This window comes from Mesoplodon bidens, assembly GCF_964165515.1.
Source record: "Mesoplodon bidens genome assembly, chromosome: 5".
Taxonomy (NCBI): Eukaryota; Metazoa; Chordata; class Mammalia; order Artiodactyla; family Ziphiidae; genus Mesoplodon; species Mesoplodon bidens.
In genome coordinates, this window is record NC_138161.1 from 124,967,188 (window position 1) to 124,991,246 (window position 24,059).

General features: G+C 38.5%; 1 protein-coding gene across 2 annotated transcripts in view; it reads right to left on the reverse strand.

Moving 5' to 3' along the window:
• Positions 1–24,059, reverse strand: part of NGLY1 (N-glycanase 1) — a 58,139-nt gene that overhangs the window by 18,164 nt on the left and 15,916 nt on the right. For both annotated transcript variants that reach the window (XM_081234794.1, XM_081234793.1), the window contains exons 4-6: positions 9,597–9,762; positions 2,776–2,998; positions 217–338 (exon numbers count right to left, since the gene is read on the reverse strand). In XM_081234794.1, the coding sequence (XP_081090920.1) occupies positions 217–338; positions 2,776–2,998; positions 9,597–9,762 (511 nt within the window). The remainder of the gene's footprint in view (positions 1–216; positions 339–2,775; positions 2,999–9,596; positions 9,763–24,059) is intronic.

Below are 24,059 nucleotides of genomic sequence, written 5' to 3' on the forward strand. Positions count from 1 at the left end.
AAAAATGTTTAGAGTGTAAAGTACCAGGCAAAATGCTAGGGGTACTAAAAAAAATCCTGTGATCCCCATTAAAAAAAAAAAAAAAAAAACCCACGAGGCTGGGATTACTGCTATTTACAGAAGGCAAATGGAAACACAGACTGACAAGGCGGGACTGTACACCCCATCCTGAAGTCAGCAAGACCACCCTGGCCTCTGCCCACACGGCGTCCGCACCTGTGTAATCCCAGACGTAGCGGGCTTCAAAGCCCAGGGCTCTGCAGCACAGTGTGAAACAATTGGCCCACTCCCCGCACCGTCCACATCTTGTTTCCAGAAGTTTCTCGGGATTATTATACCTGGTTTAAAATAACAACAAAAAGCTTCGATTCATTATAGAAATCAAGCATTCTAAAGAATTTACATTACCTCTGTGCTAAACAGTAATATTTCTTAACTTCATATTCTATTTTTTTTTTTTTTTTGGCAATACGCAGACCTCTTACTGTTGTGGCCTCTCCCGTTGCGGAGCACAGGCTCCGGACGTGCAGGCTCAGCGGCCATGGCTCACGGGCCCAGCCGCTCCGCGGCATGTGGGATCTTCCCGGACCGGGGCACGAACCCGTGTCCCCTGCATCGGCAGGTGGACTCTCAACCACTGCGCCACCACGGAAGCCCTTAACTTCATATTCTTAAATAACAATTAAAGAGCCTAGAATATGTGAGGCATTGTGCTAGAATCCTGGGTGGAAAATGATTAAACAGTGGTACAGCCTTCAAGGAGCTTATAGTCCTGAGAGAGGAAAGGAGAGAACACAAATCATTTAAATACACAGCAGAATGTGATACCAACCCTACAACAGGTCAGAATTAGTGTCATGGGGGAGGGGCCGGGGAGGAGGGCTTGATCCTGAACTGGGCCTTGAAGGACAGGCAGGATCCGGACAGGCAGATTCTCTAGGAAATCTGCATTAAGCATTAGTGTTACTCTAACAAGTGGTATAATTAGCTCATTGTACTTCAAAGGTAAACAACTTTAACAAACAACTCAAGAAAGATCTTAAAGCTTAGTTGAACTCAGTTTTGCCTAAAATACTATTCTTCTAACAATCATGTGGATTGAAATTTAATTCTGCTTAACTACTTAAAGGTGCTTGCTAATTTGCAAGTTGTTTTTTGAAATGTGTTGGCAACATTCTTTTAAAAAGTTACTCCAGTTATAAAATTATCATAAAGCTGAAGAACATCAAAATTTGCGTATTGTGTTGAGGATTTTGAGCTAATAAAGCTACTCAGGAAAAGTGCCCAGCTGAGCAGCGATGTCAGCTGTGAATGAACTGTATCTGCAATGACAAGCTGTCTGTCTTCAATCAAGCAGATGCTCCTGCTTGAGCTAAGTTAAATGAATTTATGGTTTAGGTAATGTAATTACTGGAAGAAGTTGCGTGTTAACGTGAAGAAGTAACACCAGCAGGATTAGAGCATCCTACGCCTCCATCTTCTAAACACACTTGTGCCAACCTGAAAGGCCGCTTGGTCTCTAACTAATAGTGTTCATCCTCCCAGCCCTACCCAGAGACAAGCACACGGTTAGGAGGGAAAAGGACAACGCTCGGTACAGACACCTTTGTTAGCCTCTGTCTCCCTGTGCACTCACTATCAGTCTACACCCAACTGCTTAGACTTTATGAGGACAGGATTTAATCACAGACATCTTTTATCTTCAAATCTTTGCAAAGTACCTGTGCACACATATGCTGAATGAAAAAATAACCTGCGCTTATTTTAGATAATTATTGGACAGTGGACTCTGTTTATCTTAGACTCTGTATATCACAGGACTGATTCCTCATTAGGACAGAACTGAGTCCCTAAGCCCCCAAAATCAGGTATTTCAAAAACTTGGTATCTTTTCTTGCCTGATGACACAACCAAACTTTACAAGTATTGTCAATTAAGAACATCTGATAAGAGACTTATAAATTAAAGGATGGAAAAAGTGAACAGAAAAGTTCCAGTTCCCTTAGTTTAAATTTAAAGATATGAGGGTAGGTTAGGTTGGTAGCAGAGGCCCCTAATTAAACTTCTGTCATTCAAGATAAAATATGATGAGGGGACTTCCCTGGCAGTCCAGTGGTTAGGACTCGGCGCTTCCACTGCAGGGGGCGCGGGTTCGATCCCTGGTCGGGGAACTAAATCCCATGTGCCACACAGAACAGCCAAAAAAAGATAGTCTTATACTATACTTCAACCTTCCATATTTCTATCTGATGATTTTGAGTACAGCATTGTATTTACTATCACAATGATCACTATTATTCTAATGTTTTAGCAGTATTTTATGTGTTATCAGTTTTATTATTAAAGTTATCAGAAAGTTAAAATTTATGTATTAAAAGAATAAAAATACAAGATTTACAGCATTAAGTTGCTAGGACTGCACTCAATTTATATTCAAGAGTCAACAAACATTTCCTATATAAAGCCAGACAGTAGATGTTTTAGACTGTGCAGACCATATGGTCTCTTGCCAGTATTCAACTCTTGACACTGTAATATGAAAACAGTTACAGACCATAAGCTATTGAAGCAGCATGGATGTGTCCCAATAAAACTTTATTTACAAAAATAGGATGTGGGCTGGATTGAGCCTGTCAGCCATAGCTCGCTGACCCCTGTCCTAGAGGAATATACTTCTAATAATTAAAATGAAGATTAAAAGTTGATTTAATAAAATTCTCTTCTAACCATCCCAATAAGAGATTATTCTGACTTCACTGTCCAGGGGATGCTCACCTTGGAAATCGATTGCTGAACTGGCAGGCGTCACAGTAATGATCTTCCACTCTGTTTGCACCCCACTTCCGCTCATCATCACTGGGGAACAATGATTCGCCTCTAGACTTAGTCTGGCCACCACATTTGCTGCACAAAATGTCATCCACCCAGTGAAAAAATTCTTCCTTAAACCAGTGTAAAAGCTCCAGCAAAAGAAAGTCCTCTTCGCTTACATTAGTACCTGAGAAGTTATAACAGAACCAAGTAAGATTTAAAGCAGAAAAAACTAAAAACATCCACGTGCATTTTATCCTCAAATATGAAGCTGAAATATATGAAAACAGAAGATGACCTAAAAGGTCTTCACAAATAGGATGTGGATAGAATTGTCAGTGTATTGTGAAGCAGGCTGAAATACAATGACGTAATCCACTGCACATTCAAAGCAGTGGGACTTTACTGCATCCTCTGACTGACACCATGCTGAATACAACCACCTCTCAGGGAACTACTGACAGTTTGGAGTTGATCCTGAAGCACCTGTAAGGTAACAAAGTAAGTCTGATTTTGAAAAACATTTTTTTTTTTTTTTTTTTTTTGCGATATGTGGGCCTCTCACTGTTGTGGCCTCTCCTGTTGCGGAGCACAGGCTCCAGACGCGCAGGCTCAGCGGCCACGGCTCACAGGCCCAGCTGCTCCGCGGCATGTGGGATCCTCCCAGACCGGGGCACGAACCCGCGTCCCCTGCATCAGCAGGTGGACCCTCAACCACTGCGCCACCAGGGAAGCCCTTGAAAAACATTTTTAAATGACTGCATTATATTTGTTATCAGATATATTCACAAGTAAATATGAAACAATCACAGTATTACAGGCAGAAATCACAGAATTCTGGACACCTTAAAAATCATCCTATTAGCTTTTCTATTACTGCTTCAACTGTACAATATAATTCACCATCATTCAATATAATTCACAAAACACATAAAAGCACAACCATGTGTTCTATCTATCTATCTATCTATAACAACCCTAGCAAGTAAGCATGACATATATTATTATATCCACTTTATCAAATAAAAAGATCTCTCTCTCGACCATATTCAAGACAGTGGTATCTCTGGGAAGAAGGAGAGGAGAAAACAATCTCGGGGACATATATGGGGATTCTCATTCCTATCTTTAATATTTTATTATTAAAAATAATAAAACATATATGAAGGAGATATATGGCATAATGTTAAGATCTAATAAAGTCTGATGCTGGGCACAGGTGTTTGATCTGTTATATGCTATTCTTGTATTTATGTTTGATACGTTTCAAAATAAAAAACTATAGAAGAAAAAAAAACTACAGAGAATATTAAAAGGCCAAAATACATTATGTTCTTGAAAGGGAAAACTCAAAGTTGTTAACTCTCCGCAAATTAACCTGTACTTTAATGCAATCTCAACTGAAATTACAAAATAATTTTTCATAAACTTTGACAAGCTAACTGCAAAATTCATGTGAAAGGGGAAAGGCACAAAATAGTCAACACAATTTTGACTACAAATGAGATAAATTTGTCTACAGCACATCAAAACACATTACAAAATTCTAATAATTAAACTATTGTGATACTGATAAAGAATAGACAAAGAGATGAATGAAACAAAGCAAAGAGTCCTGAAAGACAGATTTCTAAGTGATACACGGTATTTAATAAAGTTAGCCTTTAAAGTAGTTCTAAGAGGATGGATCGTTCAACAAATGGTATTGGGACGAGTAGCTATCCAAATATCAGATCCCTACTACATTCATTCTAATACATATATATAAACACTATACACAGAGAGGGAATATTATAAAAGTAACAGTAGAAGTTTACATTTATGACTTTGGTGTAGAAAACAAAACACAACTGTAAAATCAAAAATGGAAAAAATAATTTTCTCATATTAAAATTTGTAACTTTTGAATTTCAAGATACACTGAATGAAATTAAAGAATACTGAGAGAAAAATGTAATGAGTCTAACAAAGAAAAGTATCCAGAATATATTAAGAATGTCTATAAATCAGTAAGAATATTAACAGAACCCATTAGAAAAATTAGTGAAGTCCATAAAAGAAGTTCAATAATTTCATTAAGTTGAAACAAATACTCCCAGACACTTCTGGTATAAATTGGAAGGCAATTTGTTTGGCAGGGATCCACTGTAGTATAAAAGTATCACACACCCTTGATACTTTTATATCTAACCCAGTGAAACATTCCTTCATGTAGGCAGGCATGCTTTACAAGGATCTTCACTGCAGCAGCCTTCAGAACAGGGAAATCTTGGTGTCCATCAGTGGGCAACTGTATAAATAACAGTGCATGCACACTATAGAGCACTAGGGGGAGGGAAAATGACTTCCAAGATGTCAGTAAATGAAAATCACCAAGGAGCTGAATATATGAGAGATGATACACTTTATTAAACCCATGCAACTTTATTTATTTTTATAGATAACTATTTACGGGTATAAATACACAGGAAAAGATATGAAAAGGAACACATCATGTGATAATAGCTGTTACCTGCAGAAGAGGAGGTGGAGGACGGACTGGCAGGGAGAGTTCAGCTTTTCCTGTACAACATGAAAGTTTCTCAACAAGGAGATACTCATGAATGCTGGACTAAAGATGAACTTTAAGAAAAACAGCACTCTCATCCTGCTTTCTCCAACAAGTCCCTACAGCAGAGTGATCTTTTTAAGAATGCAAGGCAGCTTGAGTCGACTGAAACCCTCCGATGGGTTTCCATCTCATTCAGAATACAACCCAAAGTCGCCACTCTTGTTCTTTCAGCTGGCCCCTGAGGTAGGCCGAAAAATGGCTCCCCAAAAGATATCCACACTCTAACCCCTGGAGCCCGTGAATCCTACCAAAGAAGGCAAAAAAAAAAAAAAAGTCTCTGCAGATATGATGCAGTTAAGGATTCTGAGACAGGGGGATTATCCTACGTACTAAATGGAGGCCCTAAATGCAATCACACGTGTCCTTTCAAGAGGGAAGCAGTGGGACACTTTACAGAGGGGGAGGTGACGCAGCGGCGGAGGAGCTGGATGTGAAGATGCTGGTCTTCAGGACTGCAGTGGTGCAGCCACAAGCCAGACTGCAGGCAGCCCCCAGAAGCGGACAGGGGCAGGGAGAGCTTCTCCCCTCCAGCCCTGCCCACACCTTGATTTCGGCCCAGGGATACTGATTATGGACTCCTGGCTTCCGGAGCTGTGAGACAGCACTTTCCTGCTGTTTCAAGGAGCCAAGTTTGTGGTAATCTGCTACAGCAGCACAGGAAACTAATGTACCCCCTTTGCCTCTCTCAGCTTTCTGTCTTGCTCCTTCTGCTACGCCACGCGCCCTCCTTCCATCCCTTAAACATGCCAAGCTCACTCCCACCCACGGAGCCTTTGCAGTTGCCAATGCCTCTACCAGAAAAGATGTGTTCCTTCTTTCCTACTTACATTAAAACGCCATTATACTGCCCTTATATTTTCAAGTGTGAAAGGATATACAGTTGACCCTTGATCAATGCAGGGGTTACGGGTGCTGATCCCCCCCACGCAGTGGAAAATCCACGTATAACTTTACAGTCAGCCCTCTGCGGTTCCACATCCACAGATTCAACCAACCTTGGACCATGTACTACTGTAGTATGTATTTAGAGAAAAAAAATCTGCGTGTAAGTGGGCCCGCACAGTTCAAACTGTGTTGTTCAAGGGTCAACTGTATACACAATCTTAGAAGCTGCATTCTGATGTGATGAAATTATGGATGGCTTATCTTCCCCCTATTTTCTGAATTTTCTACATAAAACAGGTATTACTTTTATAATTAGAGGGAAAAAAATGCCAGGGCAAACGTCAGCAGGGACATTGCTAACTACATCTCCTCTGCAGGGCTCAGCACACACACAACATGACAGTAAGTACCTGCTAAATAGGCATGTATGTCAGGCATCACGTACAGGACCACAGTACTTTGAAATGGACAGAGCCTCCGTGACCACATACTGATAAGCATCCTTGTTTTATAAATAGAAAAAAAACAAAAAACTCTGTTAATTCAAGAAGAGGAAGAACTGTTTCAAGGTCTCACAACAAACCTGTAGCTTAAATAAGTTTGGGGAAAGGGCACTTCCCTGACCTAGGCCCCTCTGGCCTTCCTGTCTCACCTATGGGGGGTGGGTCACAGGTCCGAGCATAAGGCCACCTAAAACACTGAGATTTAACCCTAAGATGACAGAATGCTCCTCTCCCACACCTCACCACCACACCAACAGGACTCCGGTACAACAATAGGGGATGATTACAACTAAACCATCTGCAGGATGCAGACTCGAGCTAAGGAGGGGTCCTTAGGGAAACCCACAGACAACAGAGGGACCCCAAGAACACCAGAGGAACCCAAAGCCCCTGACACTTATAGCAAACATTAAACACAATGTTGTTAACGGTGTCCAATTCCTAGTAAAATGGACATTTACACCTTTCACAAAAGGCCTGTTCACCTCAGTTCCTATTACATAATACATCGTATCCAACATTTAACAAAAAATCATGAGGTATGCTAAAAGGCAAGGAAAAACCTGAAGGCAAGAAAAAAGTCTGAAGAGATAAAGCAAGCATCAGAACCACTCACATATGGCACAAAATTTGGAATTAGGGAAGTTAAAATTACTATGATTAATATGTTTGGGGCGCTAATGAGAAAGGTAGACAACATGTAGGAACAATGTAAGCAGAAGGATGGAAACTCTAAAAAAATGCTAGAAACCAAAACTGCTCTAACAGAGATAAAGAATGCCTTTCACGGGCTCATTAGTAGACTGGACACAGCCAAGGAAACAATCACTGAGCCTGAAGACAGGTCAACAGAAACATCCCAAACTGAAAATCAAAGAGGAAAAAAGAGAATAAAAACAAACAAAGGAACAAAACACCTGGAACATCCAATTATGGTGGGAGAATTTAAAAAATGGACCAGAACATCTAACAATGGTGGGAAACAGTTGATAAATAAAGGTAGAACAGGATACCCTATTTTGGAATATCAGAAGGAAAAGAAAGAGAGAAAAGAGCAGAAGAGATATCTGAAGTAATGATGGCCGAGAATGTTCCAAAATTAATGAGGCACCAAACCACAGATCTGGGACGCTCAGAAAACACCAACCAGGGTAAGTACCAAAAAACTACACATATGCACATCATATGCAAACTGAAGAGAACTAAAAACATAGAGAAAATCCTGAGTGAAGCTGGGGATGGAGGGGGAGGTGAGGGGCATAGGTGGGAGAAACCTAAAGAAGAATAAAGATAGAAATTACGGTAGACTTCTCCTCATAAACAAGCAGGCAGCAGAGTGAATAGAAATTTAAGTGTCATTGACAGAAAAAACCCCCACCAACCTAGAATTCTACATCCCAGTGATATTATCCTTCAACAGTGAAGGGGAAATAAAAGACTTTCCGAGGCAGAGAAAAACTGAGGGACTTCACCTCTAGTATACCTGCCCTGAAAGAAACAGTGAAAGAAGTTCTTTGGGAAGAAGAAAAGTGATGGTCATAAACTCCGGCCTGCATACAGGAAGAGCATCAGGGGAAGAATGAAGGTAACATAAAATCTGTTATTTTTCTCATTCTTACTTAGTCTAAAAAGTAACGGCTTAAATAATAACAATAGCAATGTACTGAGTGATTACAGTGTCTGGGTAAGTGAAATGAATGACAGCAGAGTCTCAAGGGATGGGAAGGAAGAATTGAGACTTCTGTTGAAACGTATCCGCACTACGCACGAAGCAGCATAATGCTTCTGAAGGAGGGGGAGGGGTAAATGGGGAGTCTGGGATTAACATACACACACCACTATATATAAAATAGATAAACAACAAGGACCTGCTGTATAGCACAAGGAACTCTACTCAATACTCTACAATAAGCTGCATGGGAAAAGAATCTGAAAAAGAATAGATATATGTATCTGTATAACTAAATCAATTTGCTGTACACCTGAAACTGACACAACATTATCAATCAACTATACTCCAATATAAGATAAAATTTTTTTTAATTGGAAAAAAAATGTTTATTGTAAACTAGGGCAACCACCAAAAAAATACTACAGAACCCCCTAGAAAGGACAGTATTAAGAAATGACTTAACAGATAAAAACCAATTACATAAAAATCAAAGTAAAAATGCTGAAGTTGGAAAAATTTAACAACTAAAATCCTAAGACCATTAATGAAAACAACAAATAATTATTGCTTGATGAATGTGGCAGGCCCTGTTCTGAGCCATTTACATGTACTATCTCAGTTATCTCTTAAAATTATCATTCCTATTTTCAAATGAAGAAACTGAGGTATGGAGATTAAATTACTTGCTCAGTGATGCACAGTAAGAGTCAGAGCTGAATTTATACCCAGGTAGCTGGCTTCTATATCCACGCGCTTTATCAGTAACTGTCTATTAAAGGGAGTCAGTGGTCTAATCACATGAATTAATTTTGAGTAAGGTTTTTCTCCGATTCACATTAAAATCTTCTAATAATGCCATCATACATTCCATGGACTAAAGTTCTACTGTATCTGAAAAAAAAAATCACACATAAATGATTAAACTACAAATACACATTCCAGTGTGCATGGGGTGTATGCAATAAAAAATTATACTATTGTTGTACTTCTTAAAAATCCAAATAGAACTGGGTTACGTATTTACAACACAAACAGCAAAAGGCACCATTTCAGTGTTCCCATTTATTTAGCAATGATGCATATTGAGCAATGAATGGTTATGTAAAGCCACTACCTTTATCCAATTTTCTAGCTCTAGATAACTTTTCTTGTGATCTCCTTTTTAGTTCTTGGACTGGAATGCAAGCCAGCACTTTCTCCTGGACAGCAAGGTTCTCATAGACCAGTACATGCTGAATGTTGGACTGAAGAGCTTTTAGAATGATTGAATCACCAGTAACCTAACAGAAAGAAAATAATGAAATTAGCTTTTCTCCATATGCTATAAAAATAATAACACTGGTTCTATGTTAAACATAATAAAAAAACACGGGTTCTATGATTTCATAGATAAAGAATGTATGGATTCATTGAAATATAATAGTTATACCCAAAACCTTTACAAAATCAGTATTAGGAGACAGCCATAGCTGTATCACAGTCTAAGACATGTCTATATTTTCATCTGAAAGTATGTTATTGAGGATATAAATCTTTAGGCAGGGATATGTTGAACTCTTGACCACACACCTGGAACAAGACAGCACTCTAAGCAATGCATCTGACAGCTGTTTCCACTTCAAATCCCTGTAAATGACATTTTTTTAAAAACTTTATACCACATTAGCTAACGAGGACTACTCTCAAGGGATCAGGACTACTCTCAAGGGATCAGGAATTTTGAGAAATTCCTGAGAGGAAAGGCAGATGCAAATGGACTAAAGGAAGAAACAATGGCAATATGCCCTCTAGAGAAAGTGGTTATAAAAACTAAGAAAAAGTTCTCAAAATCATCCCAAGGAGAGAGGAGCCTGAGGACCCGCAGAGCAGGAAGGGGCCTTGGAGGGAGCGTGAGGAAGGCTGCTGGGCTCCACGGGAGGAACAGCTAGACATTTTGGTCACCACTGTCAACAAAAAAGTGTGTCTCTGAGCAGTGAGGGCGGACGCTTAGACTTCTAAAAGGAAGGAGGAGTGCCCCGGCTCAGAAGAGGCGCTGCTCAGGCAAAGCCCACCTGGCGGCATGTCCTGCCCCTCCCCACAGTGGCTGAAACCACATGCGGTATTCACAGGTAGGCTAGCAGGGACTCTCAGACCCCTGTGAATCTACAACAACCCGTACTGTTGAGAAGATGCACTAGAATCAACAGCAGAAGAAGGAACCCTGTGGCAATGGCAGCAAATACAGAAAAAGACTAAAAAAAAGTCTATCTTTAGAAATGCAAGAGTACACTGGAGTCAGAGAAAGAAAACTATGGATCTTGGAAATTAAAAATGTAAACACTGGGGCCTCCCTGGTGGCGCAGTGGTTGGGAGTCCGCCTGCCGATGCAGGGGATACGGGTTCGTGCCCCGGTCTGGGAGGATCCCATATGCCGCGGAGCGGCTGGGCCCGTGGGCCATGGCCGCTGGGCCTGCGCGTCCGGAGCCTGTGCTCCGCAACGGGAGAGGCCACAACAGTGAGAGGCCCGTGTACCGCAAAAAGAAAAAAAAAAAAAAAATGTAAACACTGAAATGAAGCACAGATGGTGGGTCAAACAGCAGAACAAACACAGCTAAGTGATCAATCAATGAGAAGATTGAGACAGTTTCTGCGGCTGCAGTACAAAAGAACAAACAGACACTGAGGATAAACCCCCAAACTTCCCAAATCCAGCTAACAGGAAGTCTAGAAAGTAGAGTAGAAAAAAATGGAAGAAAAAACTTCTCCAAGAAATAATGGAAAATTTCTGAGAGTTGAAGAAAGAGCCAGTGTGAATGGGAAAACAAAAACAAAAACTGTACCAGGTATGTAACAGTGACATTTCATGACAGTAAGGATTAAAAACAAAATACTAAAGCCTTCAATGATATCAGACATCTCACTGGAAACAACGGAGCAAAACCTCTGAAATACTGAGGGAAAATGAGAACATACGACGCATACCCAGGCAAACCAATTACATAGAAGGGCAAAATAAACACATTTTCTGATATGTAACAATGCAGAAAATATATCACTCCCAAATCCTATTTTAAAAAATTATTAGAAAAGTTATTGTCCCCCCCATATATAGTATAGCCAAAGTTAGTAAACAGAACACCAAGGAGTAGAACCTGGGATAAAAGAGCAGGAGTGAGTTAAATAAAAACCAAACAAACTAGTTAAACTTAAGTTCCGATTGTTATAAATAAATAATAATAATTGAAAAGCAAAATCTCCTAAGAAAGGTGGCAGGGAAGGGAGAAGAGTAAATCCTTTCTGAGGTTCCTGTCTTGTTGTAAGATGTTGGCAGAAAAATATAAAGTAAATACCTGCATTAGAAATTGAAAGAGAATAATTAGAAGACTAAAAGGAGGATACTTAACTTCCTAATTTTTAGAGGGAAAATAATGGAAGAAAACTTGATCAATCTAAACAAAAATAGAAAAAGAAAAAAAAAACAAGAAGGACACAGACAACACAAAATAAGGTGTCAGAAGTAAGTTCAAACATATTAGAATTACAGTAAATAGGAATGGATTAACCTGTTTATTAAAAGGCAGAGACAGATTAATTTAGAAAATAAAGACCATTACCAAATACTTACTGTAATGTCAGGCACTGTATCAAGCACTGGGCATGGGTGCACAAAACAGACATCATCACTTTACAGTCTGAAGGGGAAGGCATTAAACAAGAAACGACAGAATCTTCACGTGAAGTCGACAAATGTTTGTGTGTAAATGTGTGTGTGCATATGTGTTAGATGATGGAAAAATAATGGAGACCAAACCAGACAAGGACATTATCCTCCCAGAGTAGGGAGTCTGTGGACACAGAAACAAATATTGCTACAATGATGCTAATTTAGTCAAATATTTAAGGAGCCTTTATTACCTGTTAGGTACGTTAGGTACGGGGGATATAACGGTTAGACAGTTTATTCATATGTATGGTAAGAGTTATAAAGCAAACACAAAGGACAGTGTAACTGTACAACTAGAATTCCCTGGAGAAATGATATTTGCAGTAAAACATGAAGGATGAGAAGCAGCTGGTAACCAGGGAAGGGAGAAGACCATTCCTGTCACAGGGAGCAATGTGTAGGTAGCCGGGGAGTCTGCACAGGGGGATACACTTAACACGTGTGAAGGATCAGAGAGAAAGTCAGTGTGTCTGGAGCACAGAGCACCCAGGGGAAATGATGGAGCGAGACAGCTGAGCAAGAAGTTGGGCTGGGGAAGCATCTAGATCTTCCCTGTCTCTTTCCACTGTAATGGGGAGCTATTAAAGAGACCTAAGCAAGGGAGTAAAATGATCAGATTTGTGTTCTCTGAGTCTGACACCAGCTGTAGGCGGGAGAAAGCAGGCCTCAGAAGACTCACTGGGGGACCACTGCCGAACTCTGAGGGAGTGGAGGCTTAAACCAGGGTGGGGACAGAGGTGGTAGAATAGTGAATGGATACGAAACACACGTAGGAAGTAGAATCAACAAATCCTAGTGACTGAACCGTGGGGTCAGGGGGCAGTTAGGAAAGTAGAAAAATATGTGGGAATGATCCACATATGAGCAACTGGGTCAATGGTTGAACCACTTATAATAGGAGAAAAACCAGGAGATTGGTCAACTGAGCTGAAAACTACGAATGGTCAAATAAAAATGAACTGAAAAAAGTCCATTAAATTTAGCAGCATGGAGATCACTGATGATCTTAGTAATAAGATTTGTAAGTGTTAATAAGGAAAACAAGTTTTAAGAGACTCAGTGGTATAAGTGGTGTTCCGAAGTGGGCCAGGTGCCCCAAAGGAGCTGTACAAAGTGGTCCACCGGGATAGGGACAGAAAATATTACAACTTCTATTTATATGATTTTTTTTGTCCAAAAAGTAAAGCAATTAAGTTATTATAATATTTAATACTTGGATCAATGGTGGCTCCCTCCCAGGCTACAGAAGCCATCCTGAGGGAAGAAACTCCCACAAAGTGGAGGGTTTCACAGTGGCACGCTCACTCCTACTTCTGCTCCCACGATGCTACAAACTTCTGCAGTTCAAATGTGCCTGGTTCAGTGGACTTACAGATTATACTATGCGGTTTTAACTAATTTAACCCTCAACCTGGCTTAAAAAAGATTTCAAAGACCTCTAGGCACTGAGGCTAATACTTACAATGTAAGCACATGTGGAGTGTTACAAGAAGAAAATGGCAGGGCTAACCCATCTATTTTTTTAGTATGAGCCCCTTCAACAGCCATATTTTAATGTCCCCCCCCAAAATCACAATCTACTGAGATCTGACAAACAAAATGATCAAGAGTATTTAAAATAAGACATGTCTACGTTCTTGAAATGATATAGTGTTAATACGTTTTTAAATTAAAAATGTTACTTATTTTCTAGCTCCTCTTTACATTGTTTTATAATGTATCGAGTACACTAGCATACTAGTATATGTATATAATTTATAAACAAATAAATACACATTGAGAGGACATGCTCAGAAATGTTTTACTGACGGGGCACATGTTAGAATGAGGAGACCTGCAATACAAGTACATGAGGAGTACAGATGCCGGGATGCGTACCGGGGATTCTCCCTGAAACTTGCTGTGAAGAGGAAGTGAGAAATACAGGAATGCACGATCCAGGGATACTTGTGTGATGGCTTGTTTCTAGGAATTACATGAGAGGTTCATAAACGTTTATCTGCTGGCGAAGAATGCATGTTTCCAAGCTCCCCCCTCTCTTTCTGGCTCAGCCTGTCTGGGGTTTGTCCAGGAATCTGTGTGTCCAGGTTATTCTGATGCCAATGGTCCAACCTTAGATGAAAACTGGCCTAAAGCAAGGTTTCAATGCCACTGAGAAGAATCTCCAAGAAAAGGGACAGGTCAAGACTGCACAGTCCACCTGCAATCCCACGGTGAACAGAGGAGAGGAACACAGGTACAGAGGACGGGCTGGCCTTTAGTAGGTACAGACACATTTACTCTACTAACAGATGACAGAAGAGATGGGGCAGACCTGAAGGTGGGAAACCCAGGGCATCCACAGCAGGAAGGAGTGTGCTTTTTACCAGAATTGATACAGAAACAAACAAACGAGCAAACAGGATGTCTCCATTTTTACTTGAAAGAATTCCTATAAAGAGGAGACCCTTACAGTTGTTTATTTATTTATTTATTTTTACACACAGATTTTCCTTTACTGAGAGGGTAAGAACTCATCCAAAGAATTTTTATTTTCATTTTTCACTCTGGAAATTACCTCCTTCACTGTGGTTTTTAATGGCACTCAAACGATCTTGAAGAATAAAGTTTATTTTCTTTGCCTTATTTCTTTAAATACTCATTGGCACAGTGTCAAAAAAACTAATGCATAAAAATAAAAGTTTGCTGATTGCATGGCCATTATAGCAGCTGGGTAACCATGTAGATGAGGCAACAGTTAATTGCTTAAGAGTTAAAAGTTATTTGGAATACAAATGGGAGTTTAAAATGTGAAATCTGTTTTAGAGCAAAAAAGATTTTTTTCTTCACTGATCATACCTGGATTCCAATTATTTGGTTTCTAATGTGAGATATTTAAGATTCTTTATAAGAAAACAAGTACAATGTGTATTTTTGTCAAATCACACAAAACAGAAGCAGTGATAGAAGCGGTGGAATCTGGATCAGCAAATTTACTTCTTTAGTAAAGGACAAGGCTTCTCAAGCCCACCAGCCCTCTTTCTACCTTTTTACAACCCTTTGCTTCAATGGCTTTTAAATTTAGAACCTGTTTTCTTAACATAAACGTTATGTTTAATAAGTTTTAACAATAGTTTTAATCAACTTGTGACTTCAATAAACATTTCTTATAAAAACCGCTTTATTCTATTTGTAACAGTAATAAATGTTGCAGAAAGTTTTCAGGAAATACTGAATGGTATAAATAATATGAAGCCACTATAATTTCACCACTCAGAGAAAATTATAGCTAAAATATCTGTGTACAGCTTTCCAGACCTTTTAAAATTTAACATATTTATGTATGTGTGTTTTTAATAAGCAAAATGGAAATACACACATACACACAACATATGTTGTTTAACTTTGGAATTCTTAGTTTACCTTTTTTCACCACATAATAATTGTCTTCATGTCAAAATATACCACACCATCATTTCTAAAGGATATTAAGAATGCCAATTTAAATGTGTCATAATTGCCCGTTGAAAGTACGTAAATATATGTTACTTTTAAGAATGGTTCACGAACAAGAAATTGAACATTTAAATCTTGTGTCCAAAGGAGACAAGGAGGAAATTTCTTCTCTTACAAAGTCTGCATATAGATCCAGACTAAGAAGTTGTCTTATGAGATTTAAATAGTTTAAAAATCGACTAACTCAGAGGTGCACAGCCAGGGGAAGAAAACGCCAGGGCGGCCAGGAGGCTGAACCTGAGTCCTCTTCATGGTGGGCTCCTACCGTTTTAAGTCTGCATTTGACCGATTCTGTAATTCTGACTTAACTCTTTCACATCTTCAAGATGGAACAAATTTGACTTTGATGTGGAGACTAGAGAAGAGCTTTGCATATAACAAGCAGAATTGGTGTCAATTTAAAATTATAAACAGAACAGAGAGGAGACAAGATGGTGGAGCAGAAGGACCTGAGATCATCTCCTCTCAGGAAAACACCAAAATCACAACTAACTGCCGAACAACCATGGACGAAAAAGACTGGAACCTACCAAAAAAGATATTCTACATCCAAAGACAAAGAAGAAGCCACAGTGAGGTGGTAGGAGGGGCGCTTTTGCTGTGTAATCGAATCCCACACCCACCAGGTAGGCAACCCACAAACTGGAAAATAATTATTTCGCAGAGGTTCTCCCACAGGAGTGAGACTTCTGAGCCCCATGTCAGGCTCTCCAGCCTGGGGGTCTCACATCAAGAGGAGGAGCTCCCAGAGCATTTGGCTTTGAAGGCCAGCAGGGTTTGAGTAAGAGCTCCACAGGACTGGGGGAAACAGAGGCTCTACTCTTGGAGGGGACACACAAGGCTTCACATGCACTGGGACCCAGGGCAAAGCAGTGACATCATATCAGCCTGGGCCAGACCTACCTGTGGGTCTAGGAGGGTCTCCTGGGGAGGTGGGGGTCAGCTGTGGCTCATGTAGGCTCCAGTGCTGGGACACCTCAGTCCAAGCAACCAGCACGGTGGGAATACAGCCCCACCCATGAGCAGACAGGCTGCCTAAAGACGTCCTGAGCACACAGACACCTCTAAACACACCCCTTGACACGGCCCTGCCCATCAGAGGGACAAGACCCAGCTCCACCCACCAGTGGCCAGGCACCAGTCCCTCCCACCAGGAAGCCTGCACAAGCCCCTGGACCAACCTTACCCACCAGGTGGCAGACACCACAACCAAGAAGAATTACAGTCCTGCAGCCTGAGAAACAGAGACCACCAACACAGAAAGTTAGACAAAATGAAATGGCAGAGAAATATGTTTTAGATGAAGGAACAAGATAAAACACCGGAAGAACAACTAAGTGAGGTGCAAATACACAATCTGCCTGAAAAAGAATTCAGAGTAATGGTAAAGATGACCCAAGATCTTGGAAAAAGAATGGAGGCACAGACTGAGACGATACAAGAAATATTTAACAAAGAGCTAGAAGATTTAAAGAACAGAGATGAATAATACAATAATTGAAGTGAAAAATACACTAAAAGGAATCAATAGCAGAATAAATGAGGCAAAAGAACGAATAAGTTAGATGGAAGACAAATTGGTGGAAATCACTGCTGTGGAACAGAATAAAGAAAAAAGAATGAAAAGAAATGAAGACAGTCTTGGAGACCTCTGGGACAACATTAAACACAGCTACATTCGCATTATAGGAGTCCCAGAAGGAGAAGAGAGAGAGAAAGAGCCTGAGAAAATATTTGTAAAGATTATAGCTGAAAACTTCCCTAACATGAGAAAGGAAACACTCACTCAAGTCCAGGAAGTGCAGAGAGTTCCATACAGGATAAACTCATAAAGACAAAGAAAAAATATTACAAGCAACAAGGAAAAAGCAACAAATAACATACAAGGGAATCCCCATAAAGTTATCAGCTGATTTTTTTCAGCAGAAACTCTGCAGGCCAGAAGGAAATGGCATGATATATTTAAAGTGAGGAAAGGGAAAAACCTACAACCAAGAATACTCTATCCATCAAGCCTCTCATTTAGATTCGATGAAGAAAGCAAAAGCTTTACAGACAAGCAAAAGCTAAGAGAATTCAGCACCACCAAAACAGCTTTACAAAAAATCTTTAAAAAACTACTCTAGGCAGAAAAGAAAAGACCACAACTAGAATCAAGAAAATTACATATGGGAAAGCTCACCATTAAAGGCAAACATAGAGTAAACGTAGGAAATCATCCACACACAAATATGATATCAAAACCAGCAAATGTGAGAAGAGGAGAGTACACATGCAGGATATTGGAAATGCATTGGAAATTAAAAGACCAGTGACTTAAAACAATCTTGTTTGTATATAGACTGCTATATCAAAATCTCATGGTAACAGCAAACTAAAAATCTACAATAGATACACAAAAAAGAAAAAGCAATCCAAACAACACTAATGACAGGCATCAAATCACAAGAGAAGCGAACAAAAGAGGAAGGGAAGGAAAAAAACCTACAAAAACAAATCTAAAACAATTGACAAGATGGAAATAAGAACATACATATTGATAATTACCTTAAATGTAAATGCATTAAATGCCCCAACCAAAAAACAGACTGGTTGAATGGATACAAAACCAAAACCCATATATATGCTGCCTACAAGAGACCCAACTTCAGATCTAGGAACACATACAGACTGAAAGTTAGGGGATGGAAAAAGATATTCCATGCAAATGGAAATCAAAAGAAAGCTGGAGTAGCAATACTCATATCAGACAAAATAGACTTTAAAATAAAGACTGTTGCAAGAGATAAGGAAGGACACTGCATAATAATCGAGTAAATATATATGCACCCAACAGAGGAGCACCTCAATACATAAGGCAAATGCTAACAGCCATAAAAGGAGAAATCAACAGTAACACAATAATAGTGGGGGACTTTAACACCCCTCTTACAGCAATGGACAGACCATCCAGACAAAAAATAAGGAAACACAGGCCTTAAATGACACACTAGACCAACTGACTTAATTGATACTTATAGAGCATTCCATTCAAAAGCAGCAGAATACACATTCTTCTCAAATGCACATGGAACATTCTCCAGGATAGATCACACGCTGGGTCACAAAGCACACCCCGGCAAATTTAAGAAAACTGAAATCATATCAAGCATCTCTTCCGACCACAACACTATGAGATTACAAATCAACTACAAGAAAAAAACTAAAAAAACACATACACATGGAAGCTAAACAATATGTTACTAAACAACCAATGGATCAATGAAGAAATCAAAGAGGAAATCGAAAAATAACTAGAGACAAATGAAAATGAAACACAACGATACAAAACCTATGGGACTCGGCTAAAGCAGTCCTAAGAGAGAAGTTTACAGTAATACAATCTTACCTCAGGAAACAAGAAAAATCTCAAAGAAACAACCTAACCTTACACCTAAAGCAACTAGAGAAAGAAGAACCTTACACCTAAAGCAACTAGAGAAAGAAGAACAAAACCCAAAGTTAGTAGAAGAAAAGAAATCATAAAGTTCAGAGAAGAAATTAATGAAATAGAGATGAAGAAAACAACATAAAATGTCAATGAAAGTAAGAGCTGGTTCTTTGAAAAGATAAACAGAATCGATAAACCTTTAGCCAGACTGGTGAAGGAAAAAAAGGGAAAGGGCTCAATCAACAAAATTAGAAATGAAAAAGAAGTTACAACTGATACCACAGAAATACAAAGGATCATAAGAGACTACTATAAGCAACTCTATGCCAATAAAATGAACAACCTAGAAGAAATGGACAAATTCTTAGACAGGAACAATCTTCCAAGACTGAACCAGGAAGAAATAGAAAATATGAAGAGACCAATCACAAGCACTGAAATTGAAGCTGTGATTAAAAATCTTCCAACAAACAAAAGTCCAGTACCAGATGGCTTCACAGGCGAACTCTATCAAACATTTAGAGACGAGTTAACACCTGTCCTTCTGAAACTATTCCAAAAAATTGCAGACAAAGGAACACTGCCAAACTCATTCTATGAGGCCACAATCACCCTGATACCCAAACCAGACAAAGACACCACCAGAAAAATTAAATTACAGGCCAGCATCTCTGATGAACATAGATGCAAAAATTCTCAACAAAATGCTAGCAAACCAAATCCAACAATACATTAAAAGAAGCATACACCATGATCAAGTGTGATTTATCCCAGGAATGCAAGGATTCTTCAATATCTGCAAACCAATCAGTGTGATATACCATATCAACAAATTGAAGAATAAGATCCATATGATCATCTCAATAGATGCAGAAAAAGCTTTTGACAAAATTCAACACCCATTTATGATAAAAACTCTCCAGAAAGTGGGCACAGAGGGAAACTACCTCAACATAATAAAGGCCATATATGACAAAGCTACAACTAACATCATACTCAACAGTGAAAGGCTGAAAGCATTTACTCTAAGATCAGGAACGAGACAAGGATGTCCACTCTTGCCACTATTATTTAACATAGTTTTGGAAGTCCTAGCCACAGCAGTCAGAGAAAAAAAAGAAATAAAAGGAATCCAAATTGGAAAAGAAGAAGTAAAGCTGTCACTGTTTGAAGATGACAAGATAGTATACATAGAAAATCCTAAAGATGCCACCAGAAAACTACTAGAGCTCATCAATTAATTCAGTAAAGTTGCACGATACAAAGTTAATACACAGAAATCTGTTGTTTCTATACACTAACAGTGAAAGATCAGAAAGAGCAATTAAACAAACAATCCCATTTACCATCACATCAAAAAGAATAAAATACCTAGGAATAAACTTACCTAAGGAGGCAAAAGACCTGTACTCAGAAAACTATAAGATACTGATGAAAGAAGTTGAAGATGACACAAACAGATGGAAAGATATACTATGTTCTTGGATTGGAAAAGTCAATATTGTCAAAGTGACTATACTAACCAAGGCAATCTATAGATTCAATGTAATCCCTATCAAACTATCAATGGCATTTTTCATAGAACTAGAACAAAACAAATCTTAAAATTTGTATGGAGACACAAAGACCCCGAATAGCCAAAGCAATACTGAGAAAGAGAAACAGAGCTGGAGGAATCAGGCTCCCAAAATTCAGACTATACTACAAAGCTCCAGTCATCAAAACAGTATAGTACTGGCACAAAAACAGAAATATAGATCAATGCAACAGGATAGAAAGCCCAGAAATAAACCCATGCACCTATGGTCAATTAATCTATGACAATGGAGGCAAGAATATACAATGGAGGAAAGATAGCCTCTTCAACAAGTTGTGCTGGGACAACTGGACAGCTACATGTAAAAGAATGAAATTACAACATTCTTTAACATCATACACAAAAGTAATGTTAAAATGGATTGAAGGCCTAAATGTAAGACCGGATACTATAAAACTCATAGAGGAAAACATAGGCAGAACATTGTCTGATATAAATTGCAGAAATATCTTTTTGGATCTGTCTCCTAGAGTAACGAAAATAAAAAGAAAATAAACAAATGGGACCTAATTAAACTTAAAAGCTTTTGCACAGCAAAGAAAACCATAATCAAAATTAAAAGACAACCCACAGAATGGGAGAAAATATTTGCAAATGAAGCAGCTGACAAGGGATTAGTCTCCAAAATACACAAATAGCTCATGCAGCTCAATATCAAAAAGAAAAAACCAAAAAAAACACACCACAATCAAAAAATGTGCAGAAGCCCTAAATAGACAGTTCTCTAAAGAAGACACACGGATGGCCAAAAAGCACATGGAAAGATGCCCAACATCGCTAATTATTAGAGGAATGCAAATCAAAACTACAACGAGGTATCACCTCACACCGGTCAGAACGGCCATCATCAAAAAGTATACAAATAATAAATGCTGGACAGGGTGTGGAGAAAAGAGAACCCTCCTACACTGTTGGTGGGAATGTAAATTGGTACAATTACTATGGAGAAGAGTATGGAGGTTCCTTAAAAAACTACAAATAGAACTAACATATGACCCAGCAATCCCACATCCTGGACATATATCCAGAGAGAACCATAACTCGAAAGATAAATGCACCCCAATGTTCATTGCAGCACTGTTTACAATTCCCAGGACATGGAAACAACCAATATATCCATTGACAGATGAATGAATAAAGATGTGATGTGTATGTATACACAAACACACACACACACACACACACAGGAATACCACTCAGCCACAATAAAGAATTAAATAATGCCATTTGCAGCAACATGGATGGACCTAGAGATGATCAAGTAAGTCAGACAGAGAAAGACAAATATCATATGATATCACTTCTATGTGGAATCTAAAAAGATGATACAAATGAACTTATTTACAAAACAAAGACTCACAGACTTCAAAAACAAACATGGTTACCAAAGGGGAAAGGTCTAGGAGAGGGATAAATTAGGAGTTTGGGATTAACATATACACACTACTATATATAAAACAGGTAATCAACAAGGACCTACTGTATAGCACAGGGAACTCTACTCAATGTTCTGTAATAACCAAATGGGAAAAGAACCTAAAAAAGAATTGATACATGTATACGTATAACTGAACCACTTCACTACACACCTGAAACTAACACAACACTGTAAATCAACTATACTCCAATATAAAATAAAAGTTAAATTAAAAAAATAAAGGGAGGGAGATGCATGAGGGAAGGGATGTGGGAACAGATGTATATGTATGACTGATTCACTCTGTTATAAAGCAGAAACTAATAAAACATAATAATATTTTAAAAATAAATAAATAAAAATAAAAATAAAAAAACATATCTTCATTTTAAAAAAATCAACTAATTTTGTTACTTATCATTATCTAATATTATTTTTATAATTTCAATAATATAATCTCAAATGATAATTCTTTTAAACAGATACATATATAGTCATATACACAATGGGCAATAATTTCTAGAGTGATAAAAGTGTTGATGCAAAGTCCTCAACAACTTCATACACATTCTAAAAGCAGTCACATATCAAATAAAAGCATACATTTAGACTATCTGTGCAATAACTGCCAAAGACTTATTTTAAGCAAATCAGAGTCACATGCTTTCAACCTAGATAAAGTTGCAAAATTGGAAACAATGCTTCTAACATTGAGGCTCAGTCTTTGAAAAACTGTCTTTGCTGTTTTGAACCTGCTTTTGGAAGGCAAAGGGCATAAAAATATATAAAAGGTTATCAGGAAGTTATTTCATATAAGAACACTAAATACTCAGCATGTATAACCAGCAAATTTAAGAAATCAGTTTGGTCATTAGGAAAATACAAATTAAAGCCACAATGAGATACTACTTAACATCGACTAAAATGGCTATAATAAAAAAGACATTAACAATTATCAATGAGAATATTGAGAAATTGGAACCTTCACACTCTGCTGGTTAGAATGTAAAGAGGTGCAACAGCTCTGGAAAACAGCTTGCAATTTCTTAAAGCAATAAACATAAACTTGTCATACAACCCAGTGGTTCCACTTCTAGGAACCTACCCAAGAGAAACAAAAACATCTGCCCACACAAAGCCTGGTATGTGGACATTCATAGCAGCATTGTCCATAACAGGCAAACATGGCAAACCCAAATGTCCGCCATGGAATGCTATTCAGCAATAAAAAGGAAAAAATACTAATACATCCTGCAATATGGATAAACCTCAAAAACATACAAAGTAAAAGAAGCCAGAAGCAAAAGACTATGTAATGTATCATTCATTTACATAAAATATCCAGAAAAAGCAGCAAAATAAATTTCTGGCTACATCACCGTTTATTGAACACCGGTATATTCCAGTACTTCATATCTTAAGGGAAAAACTTACTGGCAACTTCAACATCAATGACTATCACCTTGTCTTATATTTCCAAATTTTACTTGATACAGTTTCAACCAAAGAAATATATTAGTTGTGACACTCAACAGCGCTCAGGATTTGTCTAGTTTATATGCAGTTACATGCTTTGTTAATCTCTCTCCTGCTGCTTTACTTGGTCCATTTTAATTCTCAGTTAGTATCCCCACTCAAAATGAGAAAGGTAGGAGAACATAATTGTCAAACTCTGTAATACAGCAACTAATGGTGATAAAAGCTTAAATAACAAAATACTTTTTAAACATGTGTACTTCAGTGATCCACGGAACCAGGAGTTGGCTATAAAAAACAAGATTCATTCTAATTTCTCCCAACTCCCTTAAGGAATACAGAAAAAGATACTTTGTCCCAGGGACTCAAGAAGTAAGAGTTAATATACAGTAGCTTTCTAAGAGCATATGTGTTTGCAAAAGTTTGTTTTCTTCTAAACTCTAAATTCATTTTGACAAT